Source organism: Alosa sapidissima, chromosome 1, assembly GCF_018492685.1.
Source record: "Alosa sapidissima isolate fAloSap1 chromosome 1, fAloSap1.pri, whole genome shotgun sequence".
NCBI lineage: Eukaryota > Metazoa > Chordata > Actinopteri > Clupeiformes > Clupeidae > Alosa > Alosa sapidissima.
This window is the reverse complement of record NC_055957.1, coordinates 9,158,480-9,186,227: the sequence shown is the minus strand read 5'-3', so window position 1 is coordinate 9,186,227 and position 27,748 is coordinate 9,158,480. Positions and strand designations below refer to the sequence as shown.

At 40.3% G+C, this 27,748-nt stretch overlaps 3 protein-coding genes across 3 annotated transcripts; 2 read left to right on the top strand and 1 right to left on the bottom strand.

The window, feature by feature from the left end:
- The first annotated feature begins 559 nt into the window (after window positions 1-559).
- cnn2 (calponin 2) lies at window positions 560-4,181 on the top strand. The gene is made up of 7 exons (XM_042087590.1): window positions 560-718; window positions 1,520-1,641; window positions 1,728-1,794; window positions 1,948-2,085; window positions 2,175-2,291; window positions 2,381-2,527; window positions 2,655-4,181. Exons 1-7 carry the CDS (start codon window positions 656-658, stop codon window positions 2,931-2,933), a joined length of 933 nt encoding a protein of 310 aa, XP_041943524.1. The 5' UTR covers window positions 560-655; the 3' UTR covers window positions 2,934-4,181.
- A 940-nt stretch (window positions 4,182-5,121) lies between these two features.
- On the top strand, window positions 5,122-10,663 carry LOC121706118 (NADH-quinone oxidoreductase subunit B-like). Its single transcript, XM_042087603.1, has 8 exons — window positions 5,122-5,224; window positions 5,675-5,708; window positions 5,819-5,875; window positions 5,962-6,079; window positions 6,269-6,448; window positions 7,531-7,577; window positions 10,100-10,188; window positions 10,298-10,663. The coding sequence occupies exons 1-8, from the start codon at window positions 5,212-5,214 to the stop codon at window positions 10,393-10,395; spliced, it is 636 nt and encodes a 211-aa protein (XP_041943537.1). The 5' UTR covers window positions 5,122-5,211; the 3' UTR covers window positions 10,396-10,663.
- A 3,671-nt stretch (window positions 10,664-14,334) lies between these two features.
- On the bottom strand, window positions 14,335-19,518 carry angptl4 (angiopoietin-like 4). The gene is made up of 7 exons (XM_042103572.1): window positions 18,912-19,518; window positions 18,092-18,202; window positions 17,900-17,987; window positions 15,762-15,875; window positions 15,520-15,615; window positions 14,819-15,097; window positions 14,335-14,705 (listed from the first exon to the last, which is right to left on the bottom strand). Exons 1-7 carry the CDS (start codon window positions 19,416-19,418, stop codon window positions 14,521-14,523), a joined length of 1,380 nt encoding a protein of 459 aa, XP_041959506.1. The 5' UTR covers window positions 19,419-19,518; the 3' UTR covers window positions 14,335-14,520.
- Between the last annotated feature and the right edge of the window lie 8,230 nt (window positions 19,519-27,748).

The window sequence follows — 27,748 nt, the reverse complement described above, 5'->3', positions numbered from 1 at the left end:
CCCGACCAGTGGGAATGGCAGTGCCCTTGAGCAAGACCTAACTCCTCACTTCTCCCCGAGGGCCGCTGTAGTAAGGCAGCTCGCTGCTCCGGGTTAGTGTGTGCTTCACCTCACTGTGTGTTAATTCACGGGATAAATGCCCTTGTATACGCAAGTATACTTGGCCTAGAAACCTGTACTTTGTTTTACTTGCACACTGCATGTGAATTTTTTTGTCATCAGTGTCAATAACTTTTCAGCAGACTGGTGGGCTAATAGTAGAACATTCAATTTTGGTTACATCAGCACATCCTTTTTACCCCCAAATGTGACTCAACATTCCTCGACTATACAGCACGTCTGGCACGAGGAATTCCACCAACAAAACGGAGGGATACTCCCTCTAGAGGAATTTGGGACTTCCATTCCATATATGGACTTTTTGATATCAATCACAGCCAAGAGAAAAGAGAGGAGGAGCCTCTATCGATTTACGCATAGATCAACTTTCCATACGAGACCTGTGATTGGAAGCCAGAAAGAGGAGGTACCTGAAGTTTAGACATTTGGGGTTGGATATATTGTTTCTAGAGCAATAGATTGGCTTACATCCGTTCTGTGGGCATATAGGCTACAGTGAGTGTTTTCGTTGCCTGTTAAACATTTCAGTGAGAAAATGACTAGCTCTCAGTTCAACAAAGGTCCAGCATATGGATTGTCCGCGGAAGTCAAGAGTAGGGTAAGTGGTATTGGGAATTTGAACCAGTGGTTTCTTGTGTTATCAGTAGTGGAGGTATGCAGCACTGGATAACATGACAAAGTAGGATTAGGCCTAATGAGAAAAAAGTAAGTTGCCTCATAAAAGTTTTAGGGTAGGCCTTTTTTTTTTGTTTTTTTTTTGCATCTTCGAGGGTGATTTAAAGTAATGCAGTAGGCTAACTAACCGGCTACGTTTCCAGGTGAATAGGCTTCGATTTGCTCATATCCTTCTTCTATTTTGTCATTATAATATTACTTTGTACAGTTGTTTTATCAGTAACGAAAAAGCATGGGCGTTGGCTTTCATTAAGCTCAAAATTCCTATGGAACAGCACGAACCTTCAGATTCTTCGAGTAGGCCTATGCGCTTAAGAGCATCAGCTGGTTTAGACATCTCTGCATGCAGTTAAATACCCTGAATGCAAAGGTCATGCAATCAAAATATTAACTGGATCACAGTCCTGTTTGAGGTACTCAAACTAACACTGATTCGTTTGTCTAACTTCACAACTTGGAGATTCGTCGTAGGCGATGTGTTAAACCCTGCGACCTCAACTTAGGCTACTTCATAAATTGAAAGATTTCTTCATTGATGCGGTTTTTCAAATTGCACTGCAACATGACATAATATATTCAGTAGCCTAGTTATGGGCAAACTTGAATTTGTGTTGGATAGACGTTATGAATGTGCACAATCAATCTTTTTAAACGGAATGATATTTGTGGCTGTAGCCTTTAAAAGCCCTTGTTATGCTCCTCCCCTTGGCTTCTTTTTTTCAAGATTGCACAAAAGTATGACCCCCAGAGAGAAGAGGAGTTGCGGATTTGGATTGAGGATGTAACTGGAGAATCTATTGGGGAGGACTTTCAGAAGGGTTTAAAGAATGGCGTCATATTATGCGAGTGAGTAGGCCTATAGTCTATGAACATTTTGTTGAAGGCAAGCTGTCCTTGTTTGTCCTCAATTCTTACAATGTTCTTGCAACTAGACTCATCAACAAGCTCCAGCCTGGATCTGTGAAAAAGGTCAACAATTCAACCCAGAATTGGCATCAGGTAAACCTAACATTTGCATCCATCAGTTTTAGGAGCCAATACCCTATATGTTAATTGGAATGTGCACTTCGGTAGACTGGGGGACATCAGACATCTGTTTTAAAATATTGACTTTATCATTGAAACTCAGATTTTTTTTGTGTCTTACTAAAGCTCGAGAACTTGACCAACTTCATTAAAGCAATTACAGTGTATGGATTGAAGCCTCATGATATATTTGAAGCTAATGATCTGTTTGAGAGTGGAAACATGACCCAAGTTCAGACGACTCTCTTGGCCCTTGCTGGCATGGTAAAACCTCTTTAAACTTATAACTTTAAACAGCTGGAATTGCTTATCAAGATTACACAATGTTTTAGTGTACATTTATATGCTGTTAGGCCAAGACTAAGGGAGTACAAACCTCTGTGGACATTGGGGTGAAGTATGCAGACAAACATGAGCGAGGATTCAATGAAGAAAAGATGAAGGCTGGTCACTGTGTCATCGGACTGCAGGTACTGTATGATGAGATCCATGAGCATTCTTATGAATTGCTAAAAACTGTTAACTATGTTGACCAAACTTATTTGGTGTGTGGTTACAGATGGGGACAAACAAGTGTGCTAGCCAAGCTGGTATGAATGCTTATGGCACCAGGAGGCATTTGTATGATCCAAAAGCTCATATTCTTCCACCTATGGACAATTCAACTATCAGCTTACAAATGGGAACCAACAAAGGGGCCAGCCAGGTTAGCCTTTACCTTTCATTGCAGAGATGGTAGAAACACTATATGTTGACTATTCGTGGAGAGTTGTCAGGTTATGTCATCTTTTTTTCCTGTTGTGCCAAAATAACATCAGTTGATCTGTTTGCAGGCTGGAATGACTGCTCCAGGAACCCGGCGTGCCATCTATGACCAGAAGCTTGGCACTGACAAGTGTGATAACTCAACAATGTCTCTGCAGATGGGCTATGCCCAAGGAGCTAACCAAAGTGGACAAAACTTCGGATTAGGCCGACAGATCTATAATCCCAAATACTGCCCCAAAAATGAGGACGACAAGGAGGAGAATGGGCAAGAAACTGATGGTTGTATTCAGGAATACCAAGATGAAGGATACCAAGGTTACCAAGAAGAAGGACAAAATTACTAGTGGAATGGTTTCTTTTTTTTGGATTTGCCTGCTCAGTTATTGAACTTAAGTGCCTTACTTAGTCATATATCAACCATCCATAAGATGTAGTAATGTGATTTAAATGTTTAATGTCAGAATGTGTGTAATTGCACAATTCAGACCAAAGAGCTGCTTAGTCAGATGCTATACCATACAGTAAGGCTGTGAAGTGCATGGAATTCAACATCATGGTGTTCTGAAGTGTGTGTGTGTGTGTGTGTGTGTGTGTGTGTGAGAGAAATGGATGGCTTTTAATGGTCATCTACTAAAGGTTGTGTCAGCGATTGCAGGCCCAAACATAAATGATCACATTAATCTAATCTTTCCTCACGATCCGCTAGCTGCCCGCCCCATAAGCAGGCTGTCAAAAAAAAATGTGTCTCTTTAGGCAGCCGAGGCTCGGAGATCTGTACACAAAAACAGTAGACCGCAACAGTGCTACCACTACCAACCACTCAAAACCAAAATGAATAGTGTTCCAACCAGTCACCGACGAGATGCCCGTTTAGGAGAGTTTCGATTTAGAGGGAGTAGCGAGCTAGCTAGCTCTATTTTGTTTGAATGTCAACAGAAGTGACATTACCCTGCAATCGCTGATACAACCTTTAACTATTGAATTATTATGTGTAAGACGTTTTGTCCTAAAAACCTTTCCCGATTAATGTTACGTGTCTGCACAGGTCTTGTTTAGTGTCAGTATTTTAAGCATAAAGGAAGATTTAAGTTTCCCCAGTGTACACAAATAGCACTAAATGTACTTATAAAGGTAAAGTAAATGTAGGAAAGAGATTTTTAATGTAATTTGCATCTAGACATTCCAAGATTAGTTACTTGAAAAGGGATTTCTTTGGTAATGATTGATTTATTTTCACAGTGTTCAGGTACACCAGATGCCAGTGTGTATTATTATTATTATTATTATTATTATTATTATTATCATATTTTTTGGTAGTTGTTGTCACGCCCGTTGTTGTGAAATGCAAACATAGTTTTAATTGTTTGCAAAATATTACAATAGATGTCAATAGGCATATTCATTTATTAAATTTCCATCATATGGGGTCAATCTGTTTTATATTTTTCTTGATGTTGTGGTATGGATAAGAAACACTAATTGTACATGGATTGTATCTTTTGCCAACAGACTTTTTACCTTTTGTGGTCTTTATCAGTGTTGAAGCAGTAAACTGCATGAAAATAAAGCAACAATTTGCCACTTTTATCAGACAACTTGGTATCCTCAAATTAATTTAGATGGTATATGGGAAGGACAAACATGTAGGCCCAAAGTCCTTTTAGGCGAGTCTCTCCACTCGGCGGCCATATTATGACACTTTTTGGGCACTTATCGGGCATCTATTTCAAGTAGAATTGCGCGTGTGCAATACTTCACAAATCACGACACACCAACCTCGCTCCAGCTGCGAGATCACAACACATGATTGCCACGATGTATTCATAACATACCACATGATTGGCACGATGTATTCACGATGTGGAAGGGGCGGAATATGTGTAGACAACTGCCATGTTTGCGTTATTAACTAACCCCATACATCTTTTATGGGAGATTCTTTGAGTGCTGCCTGCTCATTATAAAGTCTCTGGTAGACACCAGCCACCCATGATACGCACTGTGCAGTGTGTTGCAGGTAGGAAAATGTTAAAAAGTTGGTAAGACTACATTAAGGAGAATAGCAATATTAAACAACAATGTCAATTCAATCAATAGCCTAATGAAATAAATAAATACTGATATAGTATATAATATAGGCTGCCTTTTATTGACACATTGCAAAGAAGAGATAGTGCAAAGAAGCAGAAATCAGTTGAGTCATTTGTAGGCCTAGCTTTGTTTTACATCTGGAGGAGCAAGACAGAGGTTGACTTCAAAAGAGAGTTTTTTTTTTCTTTATAAGTTTCATGGATGGGGTCAGAGGGTAGGCTAATAGAAAATCCTCTGTAGCAGCTGCCAGCTGGTTACTTCTGCAATGAGCAAAGTAGCTACTTCATAGATTAGGATGGGTAATTGCCTAGTTAACATACTGAGAGTGATACAAGTTAACAACTAACCAAATTAATAACGACATTATTTGACATGCAGTGTGTGGCCTAACCCATATGCTTTACTTTCACTGCCGCCTCCAAAGATGCTCCGCTTCACCCCCCTCTCTGCCGCCTGTCTTGTTGAACATGCTCAGACTGTACAAGTTGCGTAAAACCGGATATTACGTACAGGTTTGAGCATAAAACCAACATGGAGGCGCTTGGTAAGAGGACATCAACAGTCTGTCTTGATTTGCACATTTTATCGTCATTGTAACAGTAACTTTATATATAAATGTCTGTATAGGAATCTGTTTTAAGCTATGTATGGTCAGTTAGTAACTAATGAACACATATCTTTGTTCAAGGTTGTTTTAAAGTGTGACCTTGTATCACGTATGCTAGTTTGCCAGGTAGCTAACGTTAGCGTTGCGGGTCTGTGGCACTGTTTACCATCACCTTACATAACTTTAGCTTGAGTGTGGTGATTTTGTGTTGTTGGTGTAAATTCAATAGTAGCGTTGTCGTGGTCACACTTGGAACTATTTTTGTCTCTCAACTGACACGTAAAGTATGGTAGACCAGTAACGTTAGCTCATAGATAATTTAACTCTTGCATTACCAGTGTTGACTTATCATTACGTTCACTTCAAGTGCATCTTCCTTTGTTGTAGTTTTTCGTCTCTCCAGGTTGGGGACTTTCTCGAGGTAAGGCAAACTTCCCAAACATGCAATTGGAAACAAATGTCTTTTGGTACATAGGAGAAGCGTTTCCTAATGCCAATCTTAACTCTTAACGTAACTTTATCTTCGCGCAGGTCTTCTAACCTTTCGGTATTCTGTGGGCACAAGAACCACATTTTACCCCAGAGCAGGTAAACAGCCATTTTCTGAATTGGCAGGTTGTAAAGATGAATTGCATTCCATTGCACAAATACACTCTTTATCTGTTCATGTTTAGCTTGGTTCCAGTGAGGGAGAAAAGCACAGCTTTGGCAGCCAAGCCAGCGTCTGCACCAAGCAATAAAGGGGAGTATGTTATCACCAAACTAGATGACTTGGTCAACTGGGCTCGTAGGGTGAGTATGCATAACAGTGATTTATGATTTTGCACCATAATTCATTCTCTCACTCTCCCTCCCTCCCTCCCTCCCTCTCTGTATATAGGCTAGTGTATGAGTATGATGACAAGATGACAATGGAAATTAGACACATGGGACCCAGCTTAAGATGGTTGAACAACGCAAAGGTGTATGTATGTTTTACAGAGCTCTTTGTGGCCAATGACCTTTGGCCTGGCGTGCTGTGCAGTAGAGATGATGCACATGGCTGCTCCTCGGTATGACATGGATCGTTTTGGAGTGGTGTTCAGAGCCAGCCCCCGACAGGCTGATGTCATGATTGTTGCAGGGACTCTCACAAATAAAATGGCTCCTGCCCTGCGTAAGGTATTTAAGTTTTTTGCTTTTTTCAAATTACTCCCAAACTATTATAGCTGAGTTATAGATGTTCAAATACAACATTTGTCTAGAAGTTTCTTTCTCTTTAATGTCTAGGCCTAGTAGAAAGTAGTAAAAGATGTCAACTTTGCTTATAGCAGCAAACATGAGATTTTTCTCGCTGATGGCTGAATTGAATGTCCGATTCATACCCCATTCCCTCTTGAAGTGAACATGTTTCTTATTTTGTGTAGGCAGTAAACTTTACTTTAGGCTTTGTATAAAACTGCTTCTTGATTGGTGTTTTGTTAAAGTTACTTGCTATGCTATAGTGGCTATTGTTCGAAATAATGCATTTGAAATCACTTAATCATTACATTACATTTAGCAGACACTTCTTGACCAAAGTGACTTACATATGTCAGCTATATTACAAGGGATCACATTGTCCCTGGAGCAACTTGGGGTTAAGTGCCTTGCTCAAGGGCACAGTGGTGGAAGCCGGGAATTGAACCCACAACTTTCAGGCTAGTGGAAGCTAGCCCAGCTCCTTAACCACTACACTACCACCACCCCCGGATAGTTACCAGGAGTGGGGTTTAAACAGATATCAGTTAGTTAAGTTAGCTCTTAAACCTTAAGACAGCCTTAATTAGTTTGAAATGGCAGAGTTCCATTCATATCTTTCTGATATGATATATTCAATTCAACTTGTATCAGGAGAAGGGTAGAAACCTTCCGGGTGCTGCTTGGCCAGGTCATAAACACATGCTAGCAACTGCCACTGGTTAAGAAATCGTTCATAGCAAAGATGATAAACTTCAAATAGTCATAGCTAGGATAGTTCATAGTAAAGATTATAAACCTTGTGTGCTCACTCCTCTTTTGTGGTTCACACACCAAGACACCTTTTTAATGCCCTAGGTACAGAGTCCCTAGTCCCATTACTTCATTGTTTCAGGAGAGTTTGCAAACAAACCTTTTTTACTGGGACATAACAGGGCTCATGTGAGGATAAGCTATGAGTTAAAATATGAGTCATTGTTGAACGTAATGATTGTAAAATTGTTTTTTTTTTGTTTTGAAAATAGGTGTATGACCAGATGCCGGAGCCCCGATATGTGATTTCAATGGGGAGGTGAGATCATTTTCCTATTCATTTGCATTTAAACAGATGTATGACAAAATATGCTAAATATCTCTCTAAGAAATGTTCTTGTAACTTTTATGTTGTATGAGTGTTTTTAATTTCTGGCTGAAGCAAGAAAAAAAAGGGGTCTTGTTCTGCATAGGAATCCAGAGGTCCATGTTGTAATCGTATAGTAGTGGTGTCTGTCTCTCAGCGCTGCGCAGACTGTGTGAAAAACAACACAATTTTATGTCCAGTTGCTCAATTTATTCATTAAGCAGGAACTTGGACATAACGGTGCAGATAAAAAAAAAAAAAAAAAAAAATCATCCTTATGAAAAAGACTACAGACCTGAAGTTTGCCTACAAAAAAAGAACCAAAACGGCCATCTTTGCCCATATAAGAAGATCCGGTTGTTAATTGAAGCTAACTACCTATGGCAAGTTAGCTCTGGGGTAGCAAAAATCTAAGTGTGCCGCCTTCACTTACCGGAGATCACAGTATCCACTCGAAGGCAGAGGACAAAAGTGTGTTCAGGAAAACGTCTGCATGTCAGACTTTTTCATCCCCGCGAGAGTTTAACAGGTGCGATAATTCAAAATCCCCATGTTATTTTCCCGTAGGAAAAATCGCCAGATACCGGATGTCAAAGATGCCTGATTTTTAGAGGGGCGAACTTTTTTGTAGGCGAACTTCAGAGGTCTATTAGCGACCCAATGATCTATTTACACCGCATTCAGAGAGGAAGAGACTAGTGAGGAGAGACAAGGAAACATGACTGACATTCAGCGATTACAGGCAAAATAAGATGCAAGGCGTCTTGACAAAGCTAAAGTGATCTTCCGCTTTGGAAGCGAGAAGTGTTGGGCAATGAATGAATTTCCAGCTGTCTCTTTGCGACTTTAGACTTTGTTTATTAAATACTTCTGTGAATCCTTAATTAGAAATCACTAGCAATGGAACTGGGTTGCTAGCTATTTAGGTAAAGGAGTAATTGTAAATAGGGGGCATACAAGAAAACCTTTGTTGTAGATGACTTGATGTATCTGTTTTCAAGTACTGTGACTGAATGGTTGAGCTTCTCAACCAGGAGGCATGAGAAGCAGCAAAAAATATTCCCCTTTCACACCAAGGCCTCGATCAACCCTGGGTGATTGTTCTGTCTAAAAGGGTTGACCCGGGTTGTCTGCCCCTGCTTAGCAACCCACCTCTCAACTTGGGTTGGACCAGGGTCCGATTAGGGTCAATTTTGATGTGAATGGCTTTTGCGACCTTGCTTTTGTGTGCTATCGTTTTGCAAATTGTTCTGTCCCTGGGAATAACTCTGGTTCACTGGCTTGTTTTGAATTGACAAAAGGTCTGACTCATGGTCATTAGTTTGAAAGTGATAATAGTATGTGTTAGACACCCAAGCACACCATACGCCAAGGTACGTTTCAAACTATACAAGGGCTTTAATTAGCCTTAAAATGATTTTATCTCAACATCAATAAGATATTTGAATAGATGATTGACGGTGATTCTGACATGAATTCTCAGGGATCTGTTATTTATAGATATGCATAATGCACAGTGCATTCAGTGCCTTATTGGAGAAGTTAACATTCTTTGCCATTTTTGGGGTTGCAGGCTCATTGCTATTGGAATCGCGCACCATATTGGAGAGGTTTAGATCTGTTAAAAGTTGTCTGTTACTGGTACCTTTAGCATTTCACACCCAGATAACGTCACCCACGATACTCACTTGGGTTCTCAGCAATATACCCTAATATAGGTTATGCTAATATACTGTAGTTATGTTAATAAAAGTTAGCAGTACCTACAGGCATACTGTACCGAAAATTAACCAAACTGTGACTTTAACATTTGTGATTGTGTACCGTTATACCCCTACCAGACAGACATGCATAGAGATTCCTTGGTGTTTTGTTAGATTCTTTTTGTTCCTCTGTCCAGTGTCTGCTTTCATTTGAATACAGGATGGGAGTCCAAACCAGAGTGTTTTTCCTCTGTAGGACATGAAGTTTAATGTCAGTCTTAATGCTGGTGAAAGTTTGTTGATATTTGCCGCCCGTCAAATGGCACCCCTTCCCTTTTCGCTCCCGAAGTAACGTTTTGATTGCCTGGAATTTTTTATGTCTCAGACTCTGAGCACAATTTTTGTTTTCTAACAGAATACAGAATTCTTTTTAAGCGCAGACACCGAAAAGACGGCTAGAGGACCTTGAGATATTTTCTGAATCTGACACCAACTGTATTCTATTAGAAGAATACACTTCACTTTTAACTGGATGAATTCTGCGTGTTCTTATTCTGAAGTCCACATAGTATTACTTCTCAATACACTCTGCATAAACTTTAAACTATAAATATGCGCAGTTCTCAGGGAAATGCGCCTTTTCAATCTTAATAATCTTAATATTTTACTATGCATTGATGCAGTGTTTTTTTTTTTTTTTAAATCACAGTCCTATTGTATATATGTTTTTCCTTGTTGCCGTTAATTTAAAATATATTCTATTTATTTCAGCTGTGCTAATGGAGGAGGCTATTACCACTACTCCTACTCTGTTGTGAGGGGATGTGATCGCATTGTTCCAGTAGATATATACGTTCCAGGTAACAAATAAAATAAGCATCCACTTTTTGTTTGCTTTGAATAAGATGCTCCATATTGCCTTGTCGATATTATTTTGTGTTGACTGGGGTTTTTAACTGTTCATTTCAGGCTGTCCACCTACTGCAGAGGCTCTTTTGTATGGCTGCTTGCAGCTGCAGCGGAAGATCAAGCGTGAGAAGAAAATTAAGATCTGGTACCGCAAATAAGAGCCAATGTGTAAATAATTTATTCCCCTATACCTGTGTTTTGGCAGTAGACCACACCTGTTGTACTATTTGCCTTCACCCTCCAGTATCTTCAATAAAACGTCTGAATATCCTTGTATTTTCCTACTAGCTTTTATCTTAAGCTGAAATGAGCTATTGAAGAAAATCATCTGTAGTTTCATCAACAGAGGGTTGGCTGTGTCTGTGACATCACTGTGGTGGTTCTGGATTAATTACAATAAACAAAACATTTCTTATGTTTACATAATTTTAGTTTTTTTATTTCAAGTGTTTTACATGAAAGTTTTACAAAGGTAACATTACATTTATGAACCATAAAGCTTCAGTTGTACCCAAAGTCTCATTAATAATTTATAGTAGTAAAAGTATTGGATATACTGGATCTCTCGTTTGATCTGTTGCCCTTAGATATACTCACTAATGCTTGACTGATTGGTGAATAGATAAAAAGTGAGTGCGCGGGGTGTGCTGTGGCACAAGTGGCTACAGCCTCCATACCACATTCAGGGCGAAGTGCTCGATGGTGTTTTATGCCCCCAACATCGTCTTCCAGGCAGCGCTGCCACCGCTGACTTAAAGGCACCTAATCCTAACCCTAACCCCAATCCTAACCCTAACCTTAACCCATGCCTAACCCTAGTGCCTTTCAGGCACGCTGCCTTTAAGACAACATTGGGGGCATAAAACACCAAGAAACTGGCGAAGCGCCTGTCGGACCCAGGTCATTTCCCGATCCCACCCCATCTCTTCCACTTGCTTTCCATCAGCCTCTTTACTGTCCTATTTAATAAAGGCAAAAATATACTTTTAAGAGGGGGCTGCACACCCATGTGCCTGTCTCATAGTATTGAAGTCAAACCAGATTCCAGATCTGGATCCATGTAGGTGGATCATGACCCTGGTGACATGATGACCCTCTACCTGAAGACTGGGGCGGTAGTTTTGAAGTTATTTGAGTGGATACAGGGATGGATGGATAGACAGAAGGATGTAGCCTGTTGGGGGCAAGGATAAAGTTTTGATGACTAGTTGAACTCAAAAATCAAGGGTAATCTAACACTGAAATCCTGTTAGGCCTAAGACCTGCAGAGTGCCTTTCAGAACTAGTGTTGTTTGAATATAAAGTGCATCATTAGGGTTAGGGTTAATCATCGATTGACATTGCCAGACATTGCTCCATTTTGAATCAATGGTGGTAGTACCTCACTCTGAACTCGTGAGGTCGCTGTTGCCCACAGATGAATTTGCCATAGCCAAATGTGCTGTACAAATTCTTCCCGAAAGTTTATGTTTACTCCTAATACCTAACCTAAGCATAACAGTTCACTGCAAGTAACCTGTATGTTGGGTTTGATCATATTTGACTGTAGCATATTGCTATTTGTATTTCATACAAACCTGAGGTGTTTTCATAATGTCTCACTGTGGATGAATAGATTGCAGTACCTATCTTTCACACGGCCAAAGCCCATCCTGTCTGCTGTCCTACAAGCCTGTCACACAGAGCTCCTTAATCTGATTCACTTTTGCTCAAGAGTTCCTCACTTTCCCCTGGATACCTCCGTGTTTCCCTGCCTGCCCAGACTCGCTACTTCAATCTTGTTGGAGCAGGTGACAGATAAATGCAGAGATGGTTTTAGGTCGATTATCTTGCGCATTATTTAATGCCATGAAATGTAATGTTCTTTTAGGAAAAGGGCCTTTTTAACATGCAATGCTTGTGGCAATTATATTTAGGCATATGCAAAATGTGCATATGTAATACATACATGCGTAAATATATAAATGTTTAATTACTTTGACATCTGGTTTGTAAGGTGGAAATGTATGAAACAAATCTGACATGTTCTCATGGAATATGTTTTAAAGATTGTAGCCTATATACTGCCATAACAACTTGCTCTAGAATACATAAATATTTTTTTTGTATTTGTAAAAACATCATGTCATCAGTGATCTTTGTGGATTAGCTGTTTATTACACTATATTGACTGACTCCTAGCTTCATATGCTTTACCTTCAGGCGACAGTTGCTGTGGTTGCAAAACATTTATTGTTATGATATTAACTAGAATGGCAAGTTCAGCTGCTTGATTGAGATTGCCCTTTCATTGCCTTTAGTTCTTTAAAAAACATTTTAGCTAAAACAGGATTGAACTGTAATGGGTAGGTTAATGCTTCATTTCTTTATCTTTTTTAATGTGCTTTGAGTTTTCTTATGTCATTCATGAATTTTAGTTCCTGGCAAGAATAGCAGAATATTAGATTGGTCAAAAGACTATATCATCCTAATTTTAATTTATTTAATTCAATTTATAAGAGTTGAAATAGTTCTGGAGTGAGCTAGAGAAGTACCTATGGCTACTTCAGGCCCCAGGTCAAAGCTCAATCACATTTTACTCCATGTCCACTTAATACCATTGGAGGTTATCAAAAACACATTAGTGCTTGGCCTATAAAGAGATTTCCTCAAGGTGTGATGGTGTAAAGCTGCTGAACTGCAGTCCCTGTGAGTTCCATAAGCCGATAATGCAAAGGAGGGAGACTTGCACGTGCTCTGGCGCCATATGGCATTCTAAAGCCTCCCGGACACCGAAGGTCACCACAAACACTTTAGGGTTCAGGGTCCTTCTTCGGGGCTAAATGCTTATTCTGTAATACAGGAAAATGAATATACAGCAGATATGCAAAATGTAATTGTTATATTGTGAAATTATGTTAGCATAAAAAATCAAATGTTTTTAAGTTCTGTACTGCTCCTGAACATCATGAGGCATAACTGTGTTGATGCATATCTGATTTATTCGTTTCAGGCAAGCATAAGCAAGACAGGTATTTCGTTTATCACCTGCAAGCTAGTTTCTACCTGACAGAAATCACAGCTGCCCTGGCTGATTCTTACTGTGTGTCAAATTGAATACGAGGACGTGACAGATACTTAAAGACACTATGAAAATGATCATGTGTTGTGTACATTATAAATGCTGACAGACAAAACATTTTTTAAATAATCTTTATTGGCCAACTGAATGGACATCTGACTTAAAGATCAGTTCTTCTCTGTTGTGTAAAAAAGAAAGAGAAAACCATATCAAAGGTCTTTCATACTTTTGGAAAATATATGAAATATAAATAATTAACAAAAAGGTAAAAGTACACAGTGATTCTTTACAGAACTTAAATAGAAAAAATAAGAACATGACATTTTGTCAACATGAACTGAGAATATTACAACTGAGCACAACTAAATGTGTTTACATTTACAAGATTTTAAAGGTTCAGTCAACATAAACTCTGCTTGGTATTTACAAGAAGTGGAGAAAACCTTAGGAATAAAATAGTCAATATGACTGAAGGGGGAAAACTCCACTAAAATGAGATGGAGTTGTAGCTGAAATACAGATAAACAGTAGACTAGACAACAATTACAGCTGTATAGCTATATATAAGGACCAGAAAAGCCATGTGTGCACAATTTAACAACTAAAGCTATCTTACTCTTATATGCCTTTTGATAAGCTGTGATGCTGTGATGCTGTATCGTTCTACATTGTCTTTTGATAATGCCATTACATAACTAATGCCTCCAACAGAGGTAACACAATCTCTATCCGATTGTGTTCATGTTTGGTCCATACAATTGGGTCCTTGAACGGCCCTTGTTCATATTTGCTCTCTGTAAATGGGTTGCCATCTATCAGTGCTAAGGGGCTTTCATAGCGCCCCTCATACCAGATCCGTCTTAACATGTGGAAAATGTTAAAAGATGCTTGCAATATGCAAACATGCCGGTACATGCTTAACTCAAGCACATCTAGTACTCTGTAACCTGGATGACTCTCTCCTGCTCAGAGACAGTGATTTGATACTGTATCAGCTTCAACACACCATGTTCTTGCTTTTAATACTTGTCTATTGAAAAGTTTCACTGTGAAATGGTGTGGACACTTAACAGAAATCTCTGAATTTAGCACCTTTTTTCTTAAGAACCAAAATTTGGACTTAACTATTTGGATCACTGCAAAATGTGACTTATTTTAAACAATGTCTCAGTAGTGCATGACTCTTTTGTTCAACATCTCGCTTTAAGCCACTCCACACACTCTAAGATTTGTTCTCGATCTCAGAGGGTGCAATCATCATCGTTGTTGTTTTAAGAGGATAGTAGCGGCCGCGCCAAGTCTTCCAGAACACTCCCTGTTTCCTCTGGTGTCTCTGCTTGGGTGGTGGGGTAACAAAGTACCTGCCATTCAGGTTGGAGTGACCACAGTTGCTAAACCACCACCCGCCTGGAACAAAAACACAATCACACTCGTGTTAGGGCATGTGGATAGCTTTTTGAAAAACACAGTGAACTGGCACCAAAAAAGTACACTGAACTCTTGACACATTGACAGCTTACCAGAAAGGTGCTTAGCACAGTTGATGTCGCTTTTCTGGTCATTATCTTTGTCGCGGGTGGAGAAGGGCAAGCCGGTAGGGTCATTAGCGAGCGCACTCTCCAGATTCTTGGAGGCATTGTCCAGGATGTGCAGCGAGTAGTGGCTCTCTTCCCCGCTCAGACGGAAGGGGTACTTGATGGTCTCCAGCTCATCCCTCCAGTCGCTGAGCTGGACCTTGAGGATGTAGTTACCATCTTTTGACAATGAATGCATCTTCTCTAGGCCAAGCCAGAATTCACCTGAGAAAGACATAATAAAAATGTATCAAGGGTGTTAATGCAAAGCTGTTATACACTAACTTATTGGAGCTTTGAGCAAGATAAGGTTAATCCTTTAATTGAATTCAGGGAACAGGCGATTTAATCCTTCAATAACATTAGGCATAGGGATTTGGCAAGGATTTCTGCCAAGCCCACTCTACTGGGATTGGCCTGATCTTCATCTCTTAAAGCCTGATGTCTGAGATCCACAGCCTGTGTAGCCTGCCAGCAACTATTTCTTATTTAAACTTCACTGCTAAGAGCTTTCCAAACATGTACATCATGTATATGCCCTTAGCACGGGAGGAACTTCTGGGTCACCTATTTCACTGTAGTTTCTAGCGCTTCTAGCAATATTTTTTTTTGCCTGTTTGTTTTACAAATCCAAATGTGACATTTACCATTGAGGTTTCCAAAGCCACTTTGGTAGGCCTGCCAGAGCTGATCAAAATCTACAGAGCCATCCTGCCGCCTCTGGATGACTGTCCACCCCCCATCTGCAGAACAGAAAAAAACAGGCAAAGAGATTAGTAAAGAATTAGTTTCAGTTCACTGTCATAGATGAGTTCAGTAAAAACATGCCTCCTATGGCATGCCTCCATATAATGAGTAGGCTACAGTTTGTATGAGGTCCTTGACGCACCTGCTGTCATTTCACAGAAAACATCAAAAGGTTCAGACTGCAAAGGCTTGATTGTGTAAACTCCAGTGCTTGTCTCCCCTCTCAGAAAAAGTTCGTGACAGTCAGAGGCCATATCTGTAAAACAGAAGAAACAAAAACATTTGTTAAAAAGTGCTGACTTTATTATCTAAACACACCATTGCTTGCTGTACTTTTGGGGCTTTTTAAAGGTTTAAAGATACAGCCAGAAGCTACTGCCACTGTATGGAAAAGAGTTGCCGGCTAACTTGTTTTCCCTTCCTTGGAAAAAGGAACACAGCTACTATTAGTTTAAATTTAAGTAGATTAAAACGTTTTTATTTTGGTTATCTTATCACTTTTGGTTGTTGTGTAAATACCACATAATCACCTCTCATGCAACTCATGCCATGCCCAATTTAGATAAACAAAGATGTGTTTGGAGGAAACTGACAAGACCAAAGGGAAACTGATAACCTGTCCAGCCTGTCCTGTTTAGGCTTGTTGAGTCACTTAGGCTTTATTTTGAGCTTATTTTTTGCCTAATAAAGGAAAGATACCCTGGAGGGGGGTTACTGAATTCTGTCCGTAAACATAACCTTTCTCCCAGTTCCCAAGATTTGTCTCAGCTGCTATTGATTACACAGGCCTCAGCAAACACCCTCCTCTCTCCTCTGTCTCCCTGCCCCCACAAAAGACTCACGCCTGCTTCACGTGGACAGAATGCAGGCTCCAACGCTGGGGTGCATGGCCATCGCATGCTCACAGGCCACCCGAGCCGCACCACAGCCCTCAAGGGCAAATGGCTGCCTTGTGCCAAATGAATGTTTTGGGCACTCCAAGTGCCTGTGTATTAATAAATGAGGGTAACTCTAAGTGTGTTGAGAGAAGCTGAGACAGAGCATGTACTAATTGTCTCTCAGCTAAAAAAGTACTGTAGGCCTACTCTACAGAGAGCAATCTAATGATGTCTGTTGTTTTCAGACTATATTGACTTGTCTACTCACAAAAACTTGGGACATTTTGATGCCAAATGAGTTTGCTTTTTAAACCAAAAAGGAGACTTTTTATCTGGGTGTTGACTTAAATGAACAAATGAAGAATTCTAAATAATTTAGAATCTAGGCTAACCGGTTGTGTAGGCCTGAGGGCCTGCGCTGCTCAAGCAGCAGCACTTTAGTCAATGAAGGAGAGAGGGAGGGGGGATATATGAAGAGAGACAGAGCTGGGCGGAGAGACGTCTGCCTCTGACAGATCTAGGGTAAAGGTTGTGAGTTTTTTTTAAGGAGGTGACCATGCTTTTCTTTGTGAAGTGATTACAGCTGTCTTTTAAACAGCAAAAAAAAATGTCTGTACAGAGTTCACATTCCTGAAATAGGGTATTTTCTCCTCTAAGTGAGGTTAACTGGCTGTGAGCCAGAGTGGAAAACGCTATAGAACATAGCATTCTAGATTTGGTCCTTATTCCCTACCCCCATCCTTTCTGTCAGATTTACAACAAATCCTTCTGTTCTTTGGGTCTGTTTGTGACCCTGACTTAACACTCAAGTCTTAATGAACTGTCACCCAGTTGGCTAGCGTCCAGGGAGACTGTTTCTCTTGCTACATTCTTTATACCCAGTGATGTCAAAACTTGCCAAGAGGGGCTAAACTGTGTTCTGTTGGATGACTGTTCAGTTTTCTCATTACAACTCAGTTTAGACAGGGTTACCTTTCACCCAGTTCTGACCAATTGCTTAGGCAATGACGATTTCTACGTTTCGGATTCAAACACGCCACATTGTGAGTAAACTGAATATAGGCTAATATAACTACATAATAGTTTCTTTTTATAATAGTTTTTTTTAAGCATTGACTCATGATTTCATGTTTTACAGAAAAGTCAAAAAGACCAAATTAGTCTTATTTTTTCCCAGTTGAATTCAGGCCTACACTAAACCAACAACGCACACTTTGTGCCTACACTCCGTAAGTAAACTCAGGGTAATCGTAAAATTTACCACAGCAGTTTACTTGGAAGAAGTCCTATTTAGCAGTTCAGTGCAATAAGTCTACATTTAAACTACAGGATAAAAAAAACAACAGCTGAGCATTAGGCTACTGCAAAAATTACATGATGACCATCTCCCCGTCAAACTCACCTTGTGGTGAATCGTGTTGTTCGATGCTGCCGTTTTGAGGGATGACATCGCCTTTCCGCTTCAGAAATGACTGCATGTTATTCTGTATCTGAAAAAGACGAAAAGTTTTAGTGCCCTGAGAAAAACATAATAATGCTAGTCTAGCCGTGACAGTAATTTTGTAAAGCTAATTGTATCGGTGTCATTAACTACCTGATTTTGAAGAGTTCGAATACGGATGTTCTGCTTGTCCAGTTTTTCCTGCTGTTGTTTTATTCTGTCTACGAGCTCATCTATCCGCCGGTTCTGAGCCTCCAACATCCACTGGAACAAACAGAGAGACATGTAAGGCAACGTACATTTGTGAGTCATTAAATAACTCTTACATAAATTCCCAATGGGCTTCTCCAATTACATTCAGATAGCCTAGAATTCTATGCGTCCCTTTTTTCCAGAAACTTTTTTTCAATACAGAAGAATGAATAGGTTAACCCCAGGGCCCAGTTACATAACAGGGCCATATAAACTCAGTGTAGCCTACCAGAACGACATAAGTAGTGCAGTCGCCCACTCTTTGTTCAAAATTGAACTGAAACCTTTGCGAATGTGTATTACTATGGCGAAGGTCAGAGTTCAATGAAATAAGATAACTTGAATCTCTTTCACATGTTTCACATTCGTTCCGTGCTTTGTCTAGCAGTGATGGCGTCCTTGCACGTACAGCACGCCTCAAGTAGCCTGCAATTGCAACACACCCACCATGCTTTTTATATGCTGCTATCTCCAGGCCAGTGTAACTTAACACCAAGGTAGACCTCTAAATCTTTAAAGCTTGCTTATATCTAATTATAAACAGGCAACTAATCAGAACAGATCTGTACACCATTTGATATAAAAACTGAAAAGCACTTTTAAAATGTGTTGCTACCACAGATGCAAACACTATGTGAACATGACCAAGGAATCACAAAATGATAAACCACTAACCATGCCCAGAAACGTTTAGTTAGAGGAAAGCAGTCTCTTGAACTACCTGGATGGTCCGTGCATCAGTGGAGTTGCCACTGGCGCCCTGCAACCCCTCTCCTTGCAGCACATTATTCATTTTCTCCTCCAGCTGGCTCATCCTCTCGTGGACCCTCTGTTTCTCTGTCAGCAGTTCATCAGCCTTCTCTCGCAGCTCTGATGAGACGTTAAGGACCTGGCTCTCTCTTTCCTCCAGACCTTCGGTCCTTGCTCTCAGCACCTTGTTGTCCTCCTGCAGCCGTAGGGTCAGCTTGCCCAGGTCAGTGACCGTGCTGTTGAAAGACTTCAGCTTGGCAGTGATGTCTCTCACCTGGAGCTTGGTCTTGTCCACATGCTCTTTGAGCCCCTGGCCCAGCTGCAGTAGCCCGTGCGCCAGCACATTCACATCGTCCCACGCGGCATACTGGACCCTCTTCTCCTTTCCAGCTGACCCCTTCCTCTCGAATGGGAAGCCTGACCCAGTAGTTGCAAGGAGGGCAGTGCAGAGCAACAAGTTGGTGACTGTGACCTTCATCTTGTGTTCCTGCTAGTTGTCTTTGGCATGTAGGAAATGGTACCACAGAGGTCCACCTACTATGTGCAACAGATTCAAGAGAGTCAGCTTAGACAGTGAATGGCCACTCACCCAATATATAGGCTGGGATCTGCAGCTGGCTAATCTGATTGGTCCCCACCCAAAAAAGGGGTGTGTTAACCACTCAGGTTTCTCTTCCCTCTGGCCGTTGACTCTCTTCAGGCACCACGGAGCAGGGACAATGATGTAACAATGAGACCAGTTTTAATCTCTTCAATACTTTAATGATAAGAGTAGTGTTGATAATCCAATGTATTTTAGTAATGATATGACATCATATTTGAGTATATTAAGATTAGCTTTCAATAAATATAAAATCAGAGGTTTTGTGAAGGGTAAACGTAACATGTTAATTACTGTATAAGGTAGGGTTTTTACTACACTTTAATACACTTTTGGCTTATACACCTCTTTTCTTTAAGCACATATTATTACAGGGCTGTAACAGTGTGATTCAGTGTGATTCTTTTGTATCATCTGAGATTGAATTATTTTAGTTTTAAAATGCAAAGGTAGGCCGTGTAGTCATGCAGTAATTGTTGGAGGGGTCACTAAAAAAGAAGGCCTTGTCGTGAGTGATGGGGAGAACGTGACCTGGCTGAATGCACTGGCCTGAGGTGATCTGTTCTGCAGCACAGAGTGAGGAGCACTGTGAGAATTAGGGGAAAGTTCACACACAGAAAGGGCTGTGTTCTCTCTCTCAGCGGCACTTCCCAAAGACCAGACTTAACAGACTTCTGAAGAACACACACTGTGGTGGGTATGCACGACTTTCTCCTTGAAATCCTTCCATTTGAGTTCACATGATGGACAGGTCACCTTGAGCAACTTCCTTTTATAACATTTTACTCTAGTAGTCTGCTTTTTTTTAACCATTTTATCTAATCTAATGCCAAAATGGTTATTTTAAGGACATGGGAATCCCTGGGGAACTTGTTCCCCTTAGACTGTTTATTTCAAGAAAAAATGCTAAATAAAGTAATAATCAAACATTCATTAATGTGTGATCTGTAAAAAGATTAATTCTATTTGTCCCATCTCTAACGTTTCCACAGAGAAGAGATGTTTTACTTCTATATGATAGTCTGGTTACAGAAGAAAAGGAATTTGGGGACCTTTGTGTCATGGATGGATGTTGAGTGGGCGTAGGGGACGTGGGGTTCAGAGGACAGGACATAGTATGCTCTTGTGGGGGTGAAAGTGGTCCCTCTGTACCCCACCGCATCTGGGATGAACTTTATCTCCCCACAGGGATTAGTGCACTGATCATCCATGTCGGCCAGGGAGCCACATGTGAAATAGTTTAAAGCTGTCAGAAGAGAGGCATATTCTAAAAGCGTTTAGCCATAATGTTTGGAGTGAAGTGGTCCTGAAGTCTTGTATAAACATGTGCTTACCAATTACCACTGGATTGCCGATTGGAACCTACACGAGAATGACTTCATCTGTGCGCTATGGAGTTGTGCTTCTTTTAGTTTTCCACTGGAAGCTAGAGAGCTGACCAACACACTTATTTCTTTAGGAGTTGATTAAAAATTAAAACTTTAATGTGTACCTTAAGCTATGAATTATATGTTTACATTTATTATTATTACATCTCTTGTATTTCTGTATGGATATGTTCTATCTTCAAAAATCACAAATTTGATAAAAGATTGAAATCTCAGTGGTCATTTAAAAAGGAGAGTAATTTGAACTATATTCATATTAATCATATTACCTATAAATCTGTCTTTTTTACTGAATCTAGCAGTAGCAAGTCACATTTCTGTCTTCTTTCTGTAGTGGAGGAAAGCATATTTCCATTGACAACATTCCACTGGTTTCCTGGCAAGTTATGAATTCTTAGCTCTTTAGAATCCAAAAAACAGTTACATCCCGAGGAATGAAAATCGGGTATTTTTTTTGTTTGTTTTACTGGAACCATAGGAACAGCTGTATTCTCATCTCAGTCATGGACGTTTTCCCAGAAGAGTGACCTTTTACCTACATTCCCAATGCATTACATCTGCATCACACAGTATAGCCTTTAGTGATGCCGAAACAATGGCTGTAACTTCATAAGTATAGCCTGATATAGTTTCCTACCCATATGTACACTATTCTCAATGGGCCTGTAATCCTTTTTAATGCCCCATTACTCCTCATTACTCAAAGACGTTTAATCTAAAACCAGTATGGAATGTTTGACTGGTGATTTTCTGGCATTCAGGTGATCTTAATGTCTTTTTTTTCTTTTAATCCCTCTCTCTTTAGCATAATGTAATGAAGAGGTCTTTGGGCAGTCAGATGAAGCCTCAGTGCCCAGGTTGTATGGGCTCATGTTCCGTAAAAGAGGACTGATTTGTCTCCGGATAATGTGGTTTCTGAAGCAGCAATGGGACTGTTCTGTCCGGCTGGCTTTAACAGCTGAATGGACCAGGGGAATGGGCAGCTGATCAGAAAACATTCTGATCTCTGGTGTGGACTAGGAACATGGAAGGCCTCATTACAAAACAAAAAAAAGGTTCTCAAGGGCGTTACAGCTCATTTTGACACTATACTGAATATTGTTTGTAAATGGTTTATTGGAGCATGCTGGTGTGCCAAATTTGCCACTGGAATTTTAGCTCTTTATTGAGGGCAAGAACCACTGTGATTTCGTAAAGTAAAGAAAATGTACAGATATTAATCACTCCTTGTCAATCCAATCCTTGTCAATCCAATTAGCACATCTTTCACATACAGACCCTACAGATGGGGATGTGACTGGCCTCTACTGCCACCCTGTGGCCATGACAAGAATGTTGTGTTGCAGTGTATTTCAGTGCGGTCCCCTGAAGGCTCATCAGTGTACATCCCTCTGCATTAGCCTCTAGGTCCACAATCCCAGGCACTGGACCTAACTGTTCACATGTCTCCACAGAGCAGCCAGAGGTTTGCAGGGCAGGGTTTCCTGTTGAGAGCAACTTAAGTGCAACACTGGTGGAAATGGCCTGGATTCCTTTACGTAGTGGATGGCTCCTGAGAGAGTTGTCCTCAGGAACAACTTGATTTTTAATGATGCTATTGTCCTGTGTTTCCTTTCTGCGTGTGTGTTTCTAAACACTCACCCATTTTCTCTTCTTCCAGTGCTGCTGCCTTCACGTGCGTCAGTGAAACATAAATAACTGTAGAGAGACCTTGCAAGAACTACAGACAAGTGGTCTTTCTACAGGAACATGTTTTTTAAACATAATTTGCTGTATGGGAATTCCGATGGTGTATGGGAATTCTGCAGTTTATAGAAAAGATGTAAATGGAGTCCATTACTCATATGGCAAAAATGTGTTTACTGCTGGTACCTCCATCTCACAGACACTGGACTGGTATTAACCCACCATTTTTGTCAGAATGACCCATAAGTGGTTTGGGGGAGAAACTCAATTTATGGGTTAAATTAAGCAACCTAGTGTATAAAGTTACTTTAACCCAACCCGAGGTCGGTCCAATAGTGACCCTCCACCTGGGCTATAGTGTTGACCCAATTTAGGATTGTTTCCAACACAGCATTTTAAGTGAACCCACTGCCAACACTAAGCTTGTGTGAACTTTCCCTGCTAATGCTTAATGTGATTTTAGTCAGTCATCCTGACACTGATTGATAAAGACACTCAAGGTTCTCAGGATGTTGGCAACCAAAGAGTCATTTTAGGCATGTAGAGCAACAGCTGGCCCTCCACTTTTTGTTGTCGGAGGTTCAGGTTTCAAGATTCAAGGTGCTGTTAAACAAATCATACGTGTTTTTTTTTTTTGTCTTGATAAGAGAGCAGATGACAGATTGTAACTCATGCAACACACGTGAGCATGAACCATAGGCCTACATATCAACTCAGAGCAGAGCATGTTTTGACTGATAGATAATGAATGTATGCTTAAAAAACTATTTTTACTGTATTCTCTTTATTCTCATGAGCACTCTTAACATAAGCTATGGAAAATAGAAATCATGTCAACAATATGCTTGCAAATAACAACTAACAACATTTTCCACTCAGTGATCAACCCATGGGACAAAATCTACAGTTTATCCATCTGTTTGGCTCATTTACAGAGAATCCCTGTAAATTAACCTCTCATCTGCATGTCTGGGAAATTCACCAGCAGCACACAGACTATGTTCATCTTATGTTGGTGCATGTTTAACTCGAGAGGTCATGTCAGCTAAGAATATAGCTGGGACAGGCATCCACTTCAGAATTCCACCCAGGGCCTATACCTGTGATGCCACTGCTGTGGAGACCAGCAGCCACATTCCTCTTTCTGGACATGTTTTTGCAGATCCATGCTCACGTAGCACAAGGAATGGTTGTAGGCAGGGAGCGTATTTCTTCTGCACATGTGCCTGAGAGTATGGAAACCACAGCTGTACTCACAAGCAAACTGAAGGTCATGCACATGGAGTTCAATCTCCTTAGATGAAACGAGTCCATCAGTTACTTCCTATTCTTACATGTTTTGCAGTAGTCAGCAGGACTAGAACTCTTTAGAAGTTTGCAGTCATAACCAGACGCACATGTTTGAAGAACATTAGCCATCATGTGCACATTATTGTGTGCATTTGAATCCTGTGATATGTGATGTAGCTCACAGGTCCTTTGTCCTCGTTAATGTTTCCAAAGCATTCTGTCTGCTAATACATACTCATATTTACTTATTTATTTATCTATTCAATATGGTAGTTGGTTAGCACCAAGTTCTTATTTCATTCTCCTCATGTTCCCATGTTGTGTGAATGACAAATAAAGTACTGTATCTATCTATCTATCTATCTATCTATCTATCTATCTATCTATTTTATCACTAGTTCAAAGTAACCGTGAGTTTGGGTTTCTACAGTTTATCACTAAATGTATTCCCTATTATCTGATTTACTCGTTGTAGTGGGTGCATAGGAAGTTGACTACACAAAGTGTTGATTAACTGTAATAGTGTATGACTGGGTCCGAGCCGCTTGAAGAGCCAAGTGTATGGACGCCATGAGACTTTATGAGCGTGCAGACAGCAGACAGGACTGTGATTAACAATTCAACAGAGATGGCAACAGATTAGAATCACTGTAGTGAATCACTGTAGGCTGTAACTTCAATCCTGTACTTTCATTGCTTAACCAAAGTGTTTATTGGTGAAATATGTTTTTTCAGCTTTATATAAAATAAATGATGTCACCCTACACCCAACCTCATTTGGCCTGGGCGAACTCAGACAAATTTGTTAAGAAAATCGAATTTGCTCTGCAGATCTCTCTGGAGACCTCAACATTGAAGTGGATTTCTAAATCACCATAAACCCAAGAACCAATCACAACCACTTATCCGGCATTGGACCACCTTACACTGTACTCTACAGAGGAGTGCAGTTAGCAGCGCTGTTCAACTCCTGTTGGCTGTGCTGATGGCACCAGTGTTAAATGACATGGATGTGTATTTTGAATATTGAGTAAACAACTGCATTTGAAACCTTCCTTCAGATGTGTTTGATGTTCTTCCAAAAAGATTAGGTAAGAGTTTAATGTACCAATTTAGGTTTATTTTCACTGTTATGCCCCTTGGAAATCGAATGTGAATGAAAGGTCCCCAGACCCAGGTTTTAAGGACTCGTGACTTGACTTGGACTTGGGGCAGCGATGACTCGGACTTGGACTTGTGCACTGCATTCGGACTCGTAAATGGAGTCTAATTGTTTTTTTTCCCCCTCATCACTAGTGTCACTAGCTTTTCCCTAAATATTCCTGTGAAAAGCGCGGATCTTACATGTAACATGTAATCACTCATAGCATTTACACTGACTGCCGCCTGGTCATATCCCAGAATACATTACTCTGACCAGCGGTGTTTCATTTTTTTTGTGTGTGTTGGACTAGACTTGGACTCGACTCGGGATCAGTAAGGACCCAACTCGGACATGACTCTGATTTTTAAAAAATGACTTGGACTTGTCTTGGACTCAAACAGCATAGGAACTCAAGACTGGACTCAAGGTTTAGTGACTCGACTACACTGCCCAGACCCATTCTCGATCTCAATTTAGATTTGAAAATCAGTCTGATGTTAGCCAGGCTACATCTCACTGGACCAGGACTGGCACATTTACAAAAATGTCATCTAATATATGTTGTCCTTTTAGGTAAAAATGAAATGAAATGAAGCTACTCTTCAAGCAAAGAGTGAAGAAAGGAAATAGGTCTCTGTTGTTCTCTGTAGGCCTACTCACAGCAGCAGGTGGCAAGGGAAGATTCACTTTGGAGGAGTATCGTTACAACAGACACACATAGCGTTCTAAAAACAGCCACACATTATCACTTTCACATCCTTTAAAAACACAAATACGGTCAATACAAAATGTTCATGTTTAACATATTTCCTGTCTGGTGAAAATCACTTTGTCTCCTGCAGCAACTCAATGGAGAAATAAATGCAGAAAAAAAGTTCACTCCAAAGAAGAAAAGAAAACAACAGCAAATTGACCAATGATAGGAATGCGAGCAGAGTGGGCAGAAAGACAACAGATCTCTGACCCAGATATGCTTAAACGTTTCTGTTTTACCCATGATGCCTCTTCTCTGCTGTCCTCGTTGGCATCCAAACAGAACTCAACACCACAGTCAGCAGACATGCCAAGGTATGTTGTTTGTATGAGACAGAGGTCATATATCAGGGACAGCCTTGGGATCTCTGCCATTTCAAATACTCTTCCAGTCTCACATAAACAAGCTGCTTCTCTTTCCCCCACACACAGCCTGTTCTCACACCTGCAACTGAGTACCACTGTTTTGGACAAACACACCCCTGCCAAACAGTTCATACAGCCCTCAATGGTTTTTGCATTCCATTGACATAGTAAGTTTAAATAATTGAGTGAGTGATGAAATGTAAATGAGAAATGTAATGACAAATGTCCAAAAGGTTTTACTGAACAGTAGATGCAAATTGCATGAAACTATGAAACTGTGACTTGCAACTACCTGAAGCACATCCTGACATTGCTGGAGTTGAACTTATAAGATATCTGTAACTCATTTACAAAGCTAACTATTTTTTAGTCCACTGTCTGGATTAGACCGGGAAATCGCACACAAACAGAAAACCCATGGAAACAGGCATTTACTTTAAAGTGACTTGGTGAAAGTCCGATAATAACCCCTACATGTGCTTATGTGAATGTAAATGGCTCCCTAATGATTTATGCACATCTTTACCCAGAGGTCCATCACAAGGTCACAGCCAGTAAATCAGCATCCCCTCTCTCACTGCTCTCCCACTGAAACATATCCCCTACAGAGGAACAGGAAACCTAAGAAAAGCCAAAATCCTGAGGGGGTTCAAAGGGCCTTTTGTATACGTTGCAAAGTACTGCCCAGAACAGTGCTCTAATTGAGCGGATGTATTCTGTAGAGACAGCTGGCAGGCAGAATTAGATAATATGGAGGACAAGGGTCATTTTGCAGAAAACACTTGATTTCAAAAATAAAATGCCAATTTAAACACCTAGGCCTATAGTGTGTATAATAAGTGTAAGTGTGACTCTAATTAAATCTGAAAGACTGCCGTACTTAGTTATTACACTGCCATTATCAAGGTTTGGTATTTTACCGTATAACAGATTCAGGTACAGGATTAGGCGAATAATAGACATGGCAAAGAATCATTCAGGTTCAGTCATCATCTTCAGCCATGATGATCCCTTTCAGATCACATATACGTCACTAGACAGTATCATTGGGCATCATGATGTCCAGTCATATTCATTCATCTGAAGGTATGATGTATATGATATTTAAATGTTCCAGGTTAAGAATGCCATTCCTGATGGCAACTATGTGGTAATGGTAACTGGGAGCTAAAACAAGAGCTTTTAAGAAACCTAACCTGTAAACCTAAATGCAGAGACAACTTGAATGATTGTTTACAGTTAACTCAAACTGTCAAAGTCAAAATGTCACTTTGTGCCATGTGACTTGTTGAAATGATGCAGAATTGCCAACTCAAAGCCCACTCTGAACACAATACAACATCTAGAAATGTCTGTGTGTGTGTCTGTGTCTACACTAAGCATGTAGGCCTATACATGGATTAGCAACTGTATTATTGTACAATGTGGCAAAGCATGGAGTTAGGTCTAATATAACCTCATACATTTAATTTACACCAGTTAATGTGTTGCCTGGCAGTAAAAGCTCTTGAATTGGCTCAAATTTGCCCTTTGATTATTCTTCCAATTGTATGACTGCTGATACCATCTCAATCTGAAAT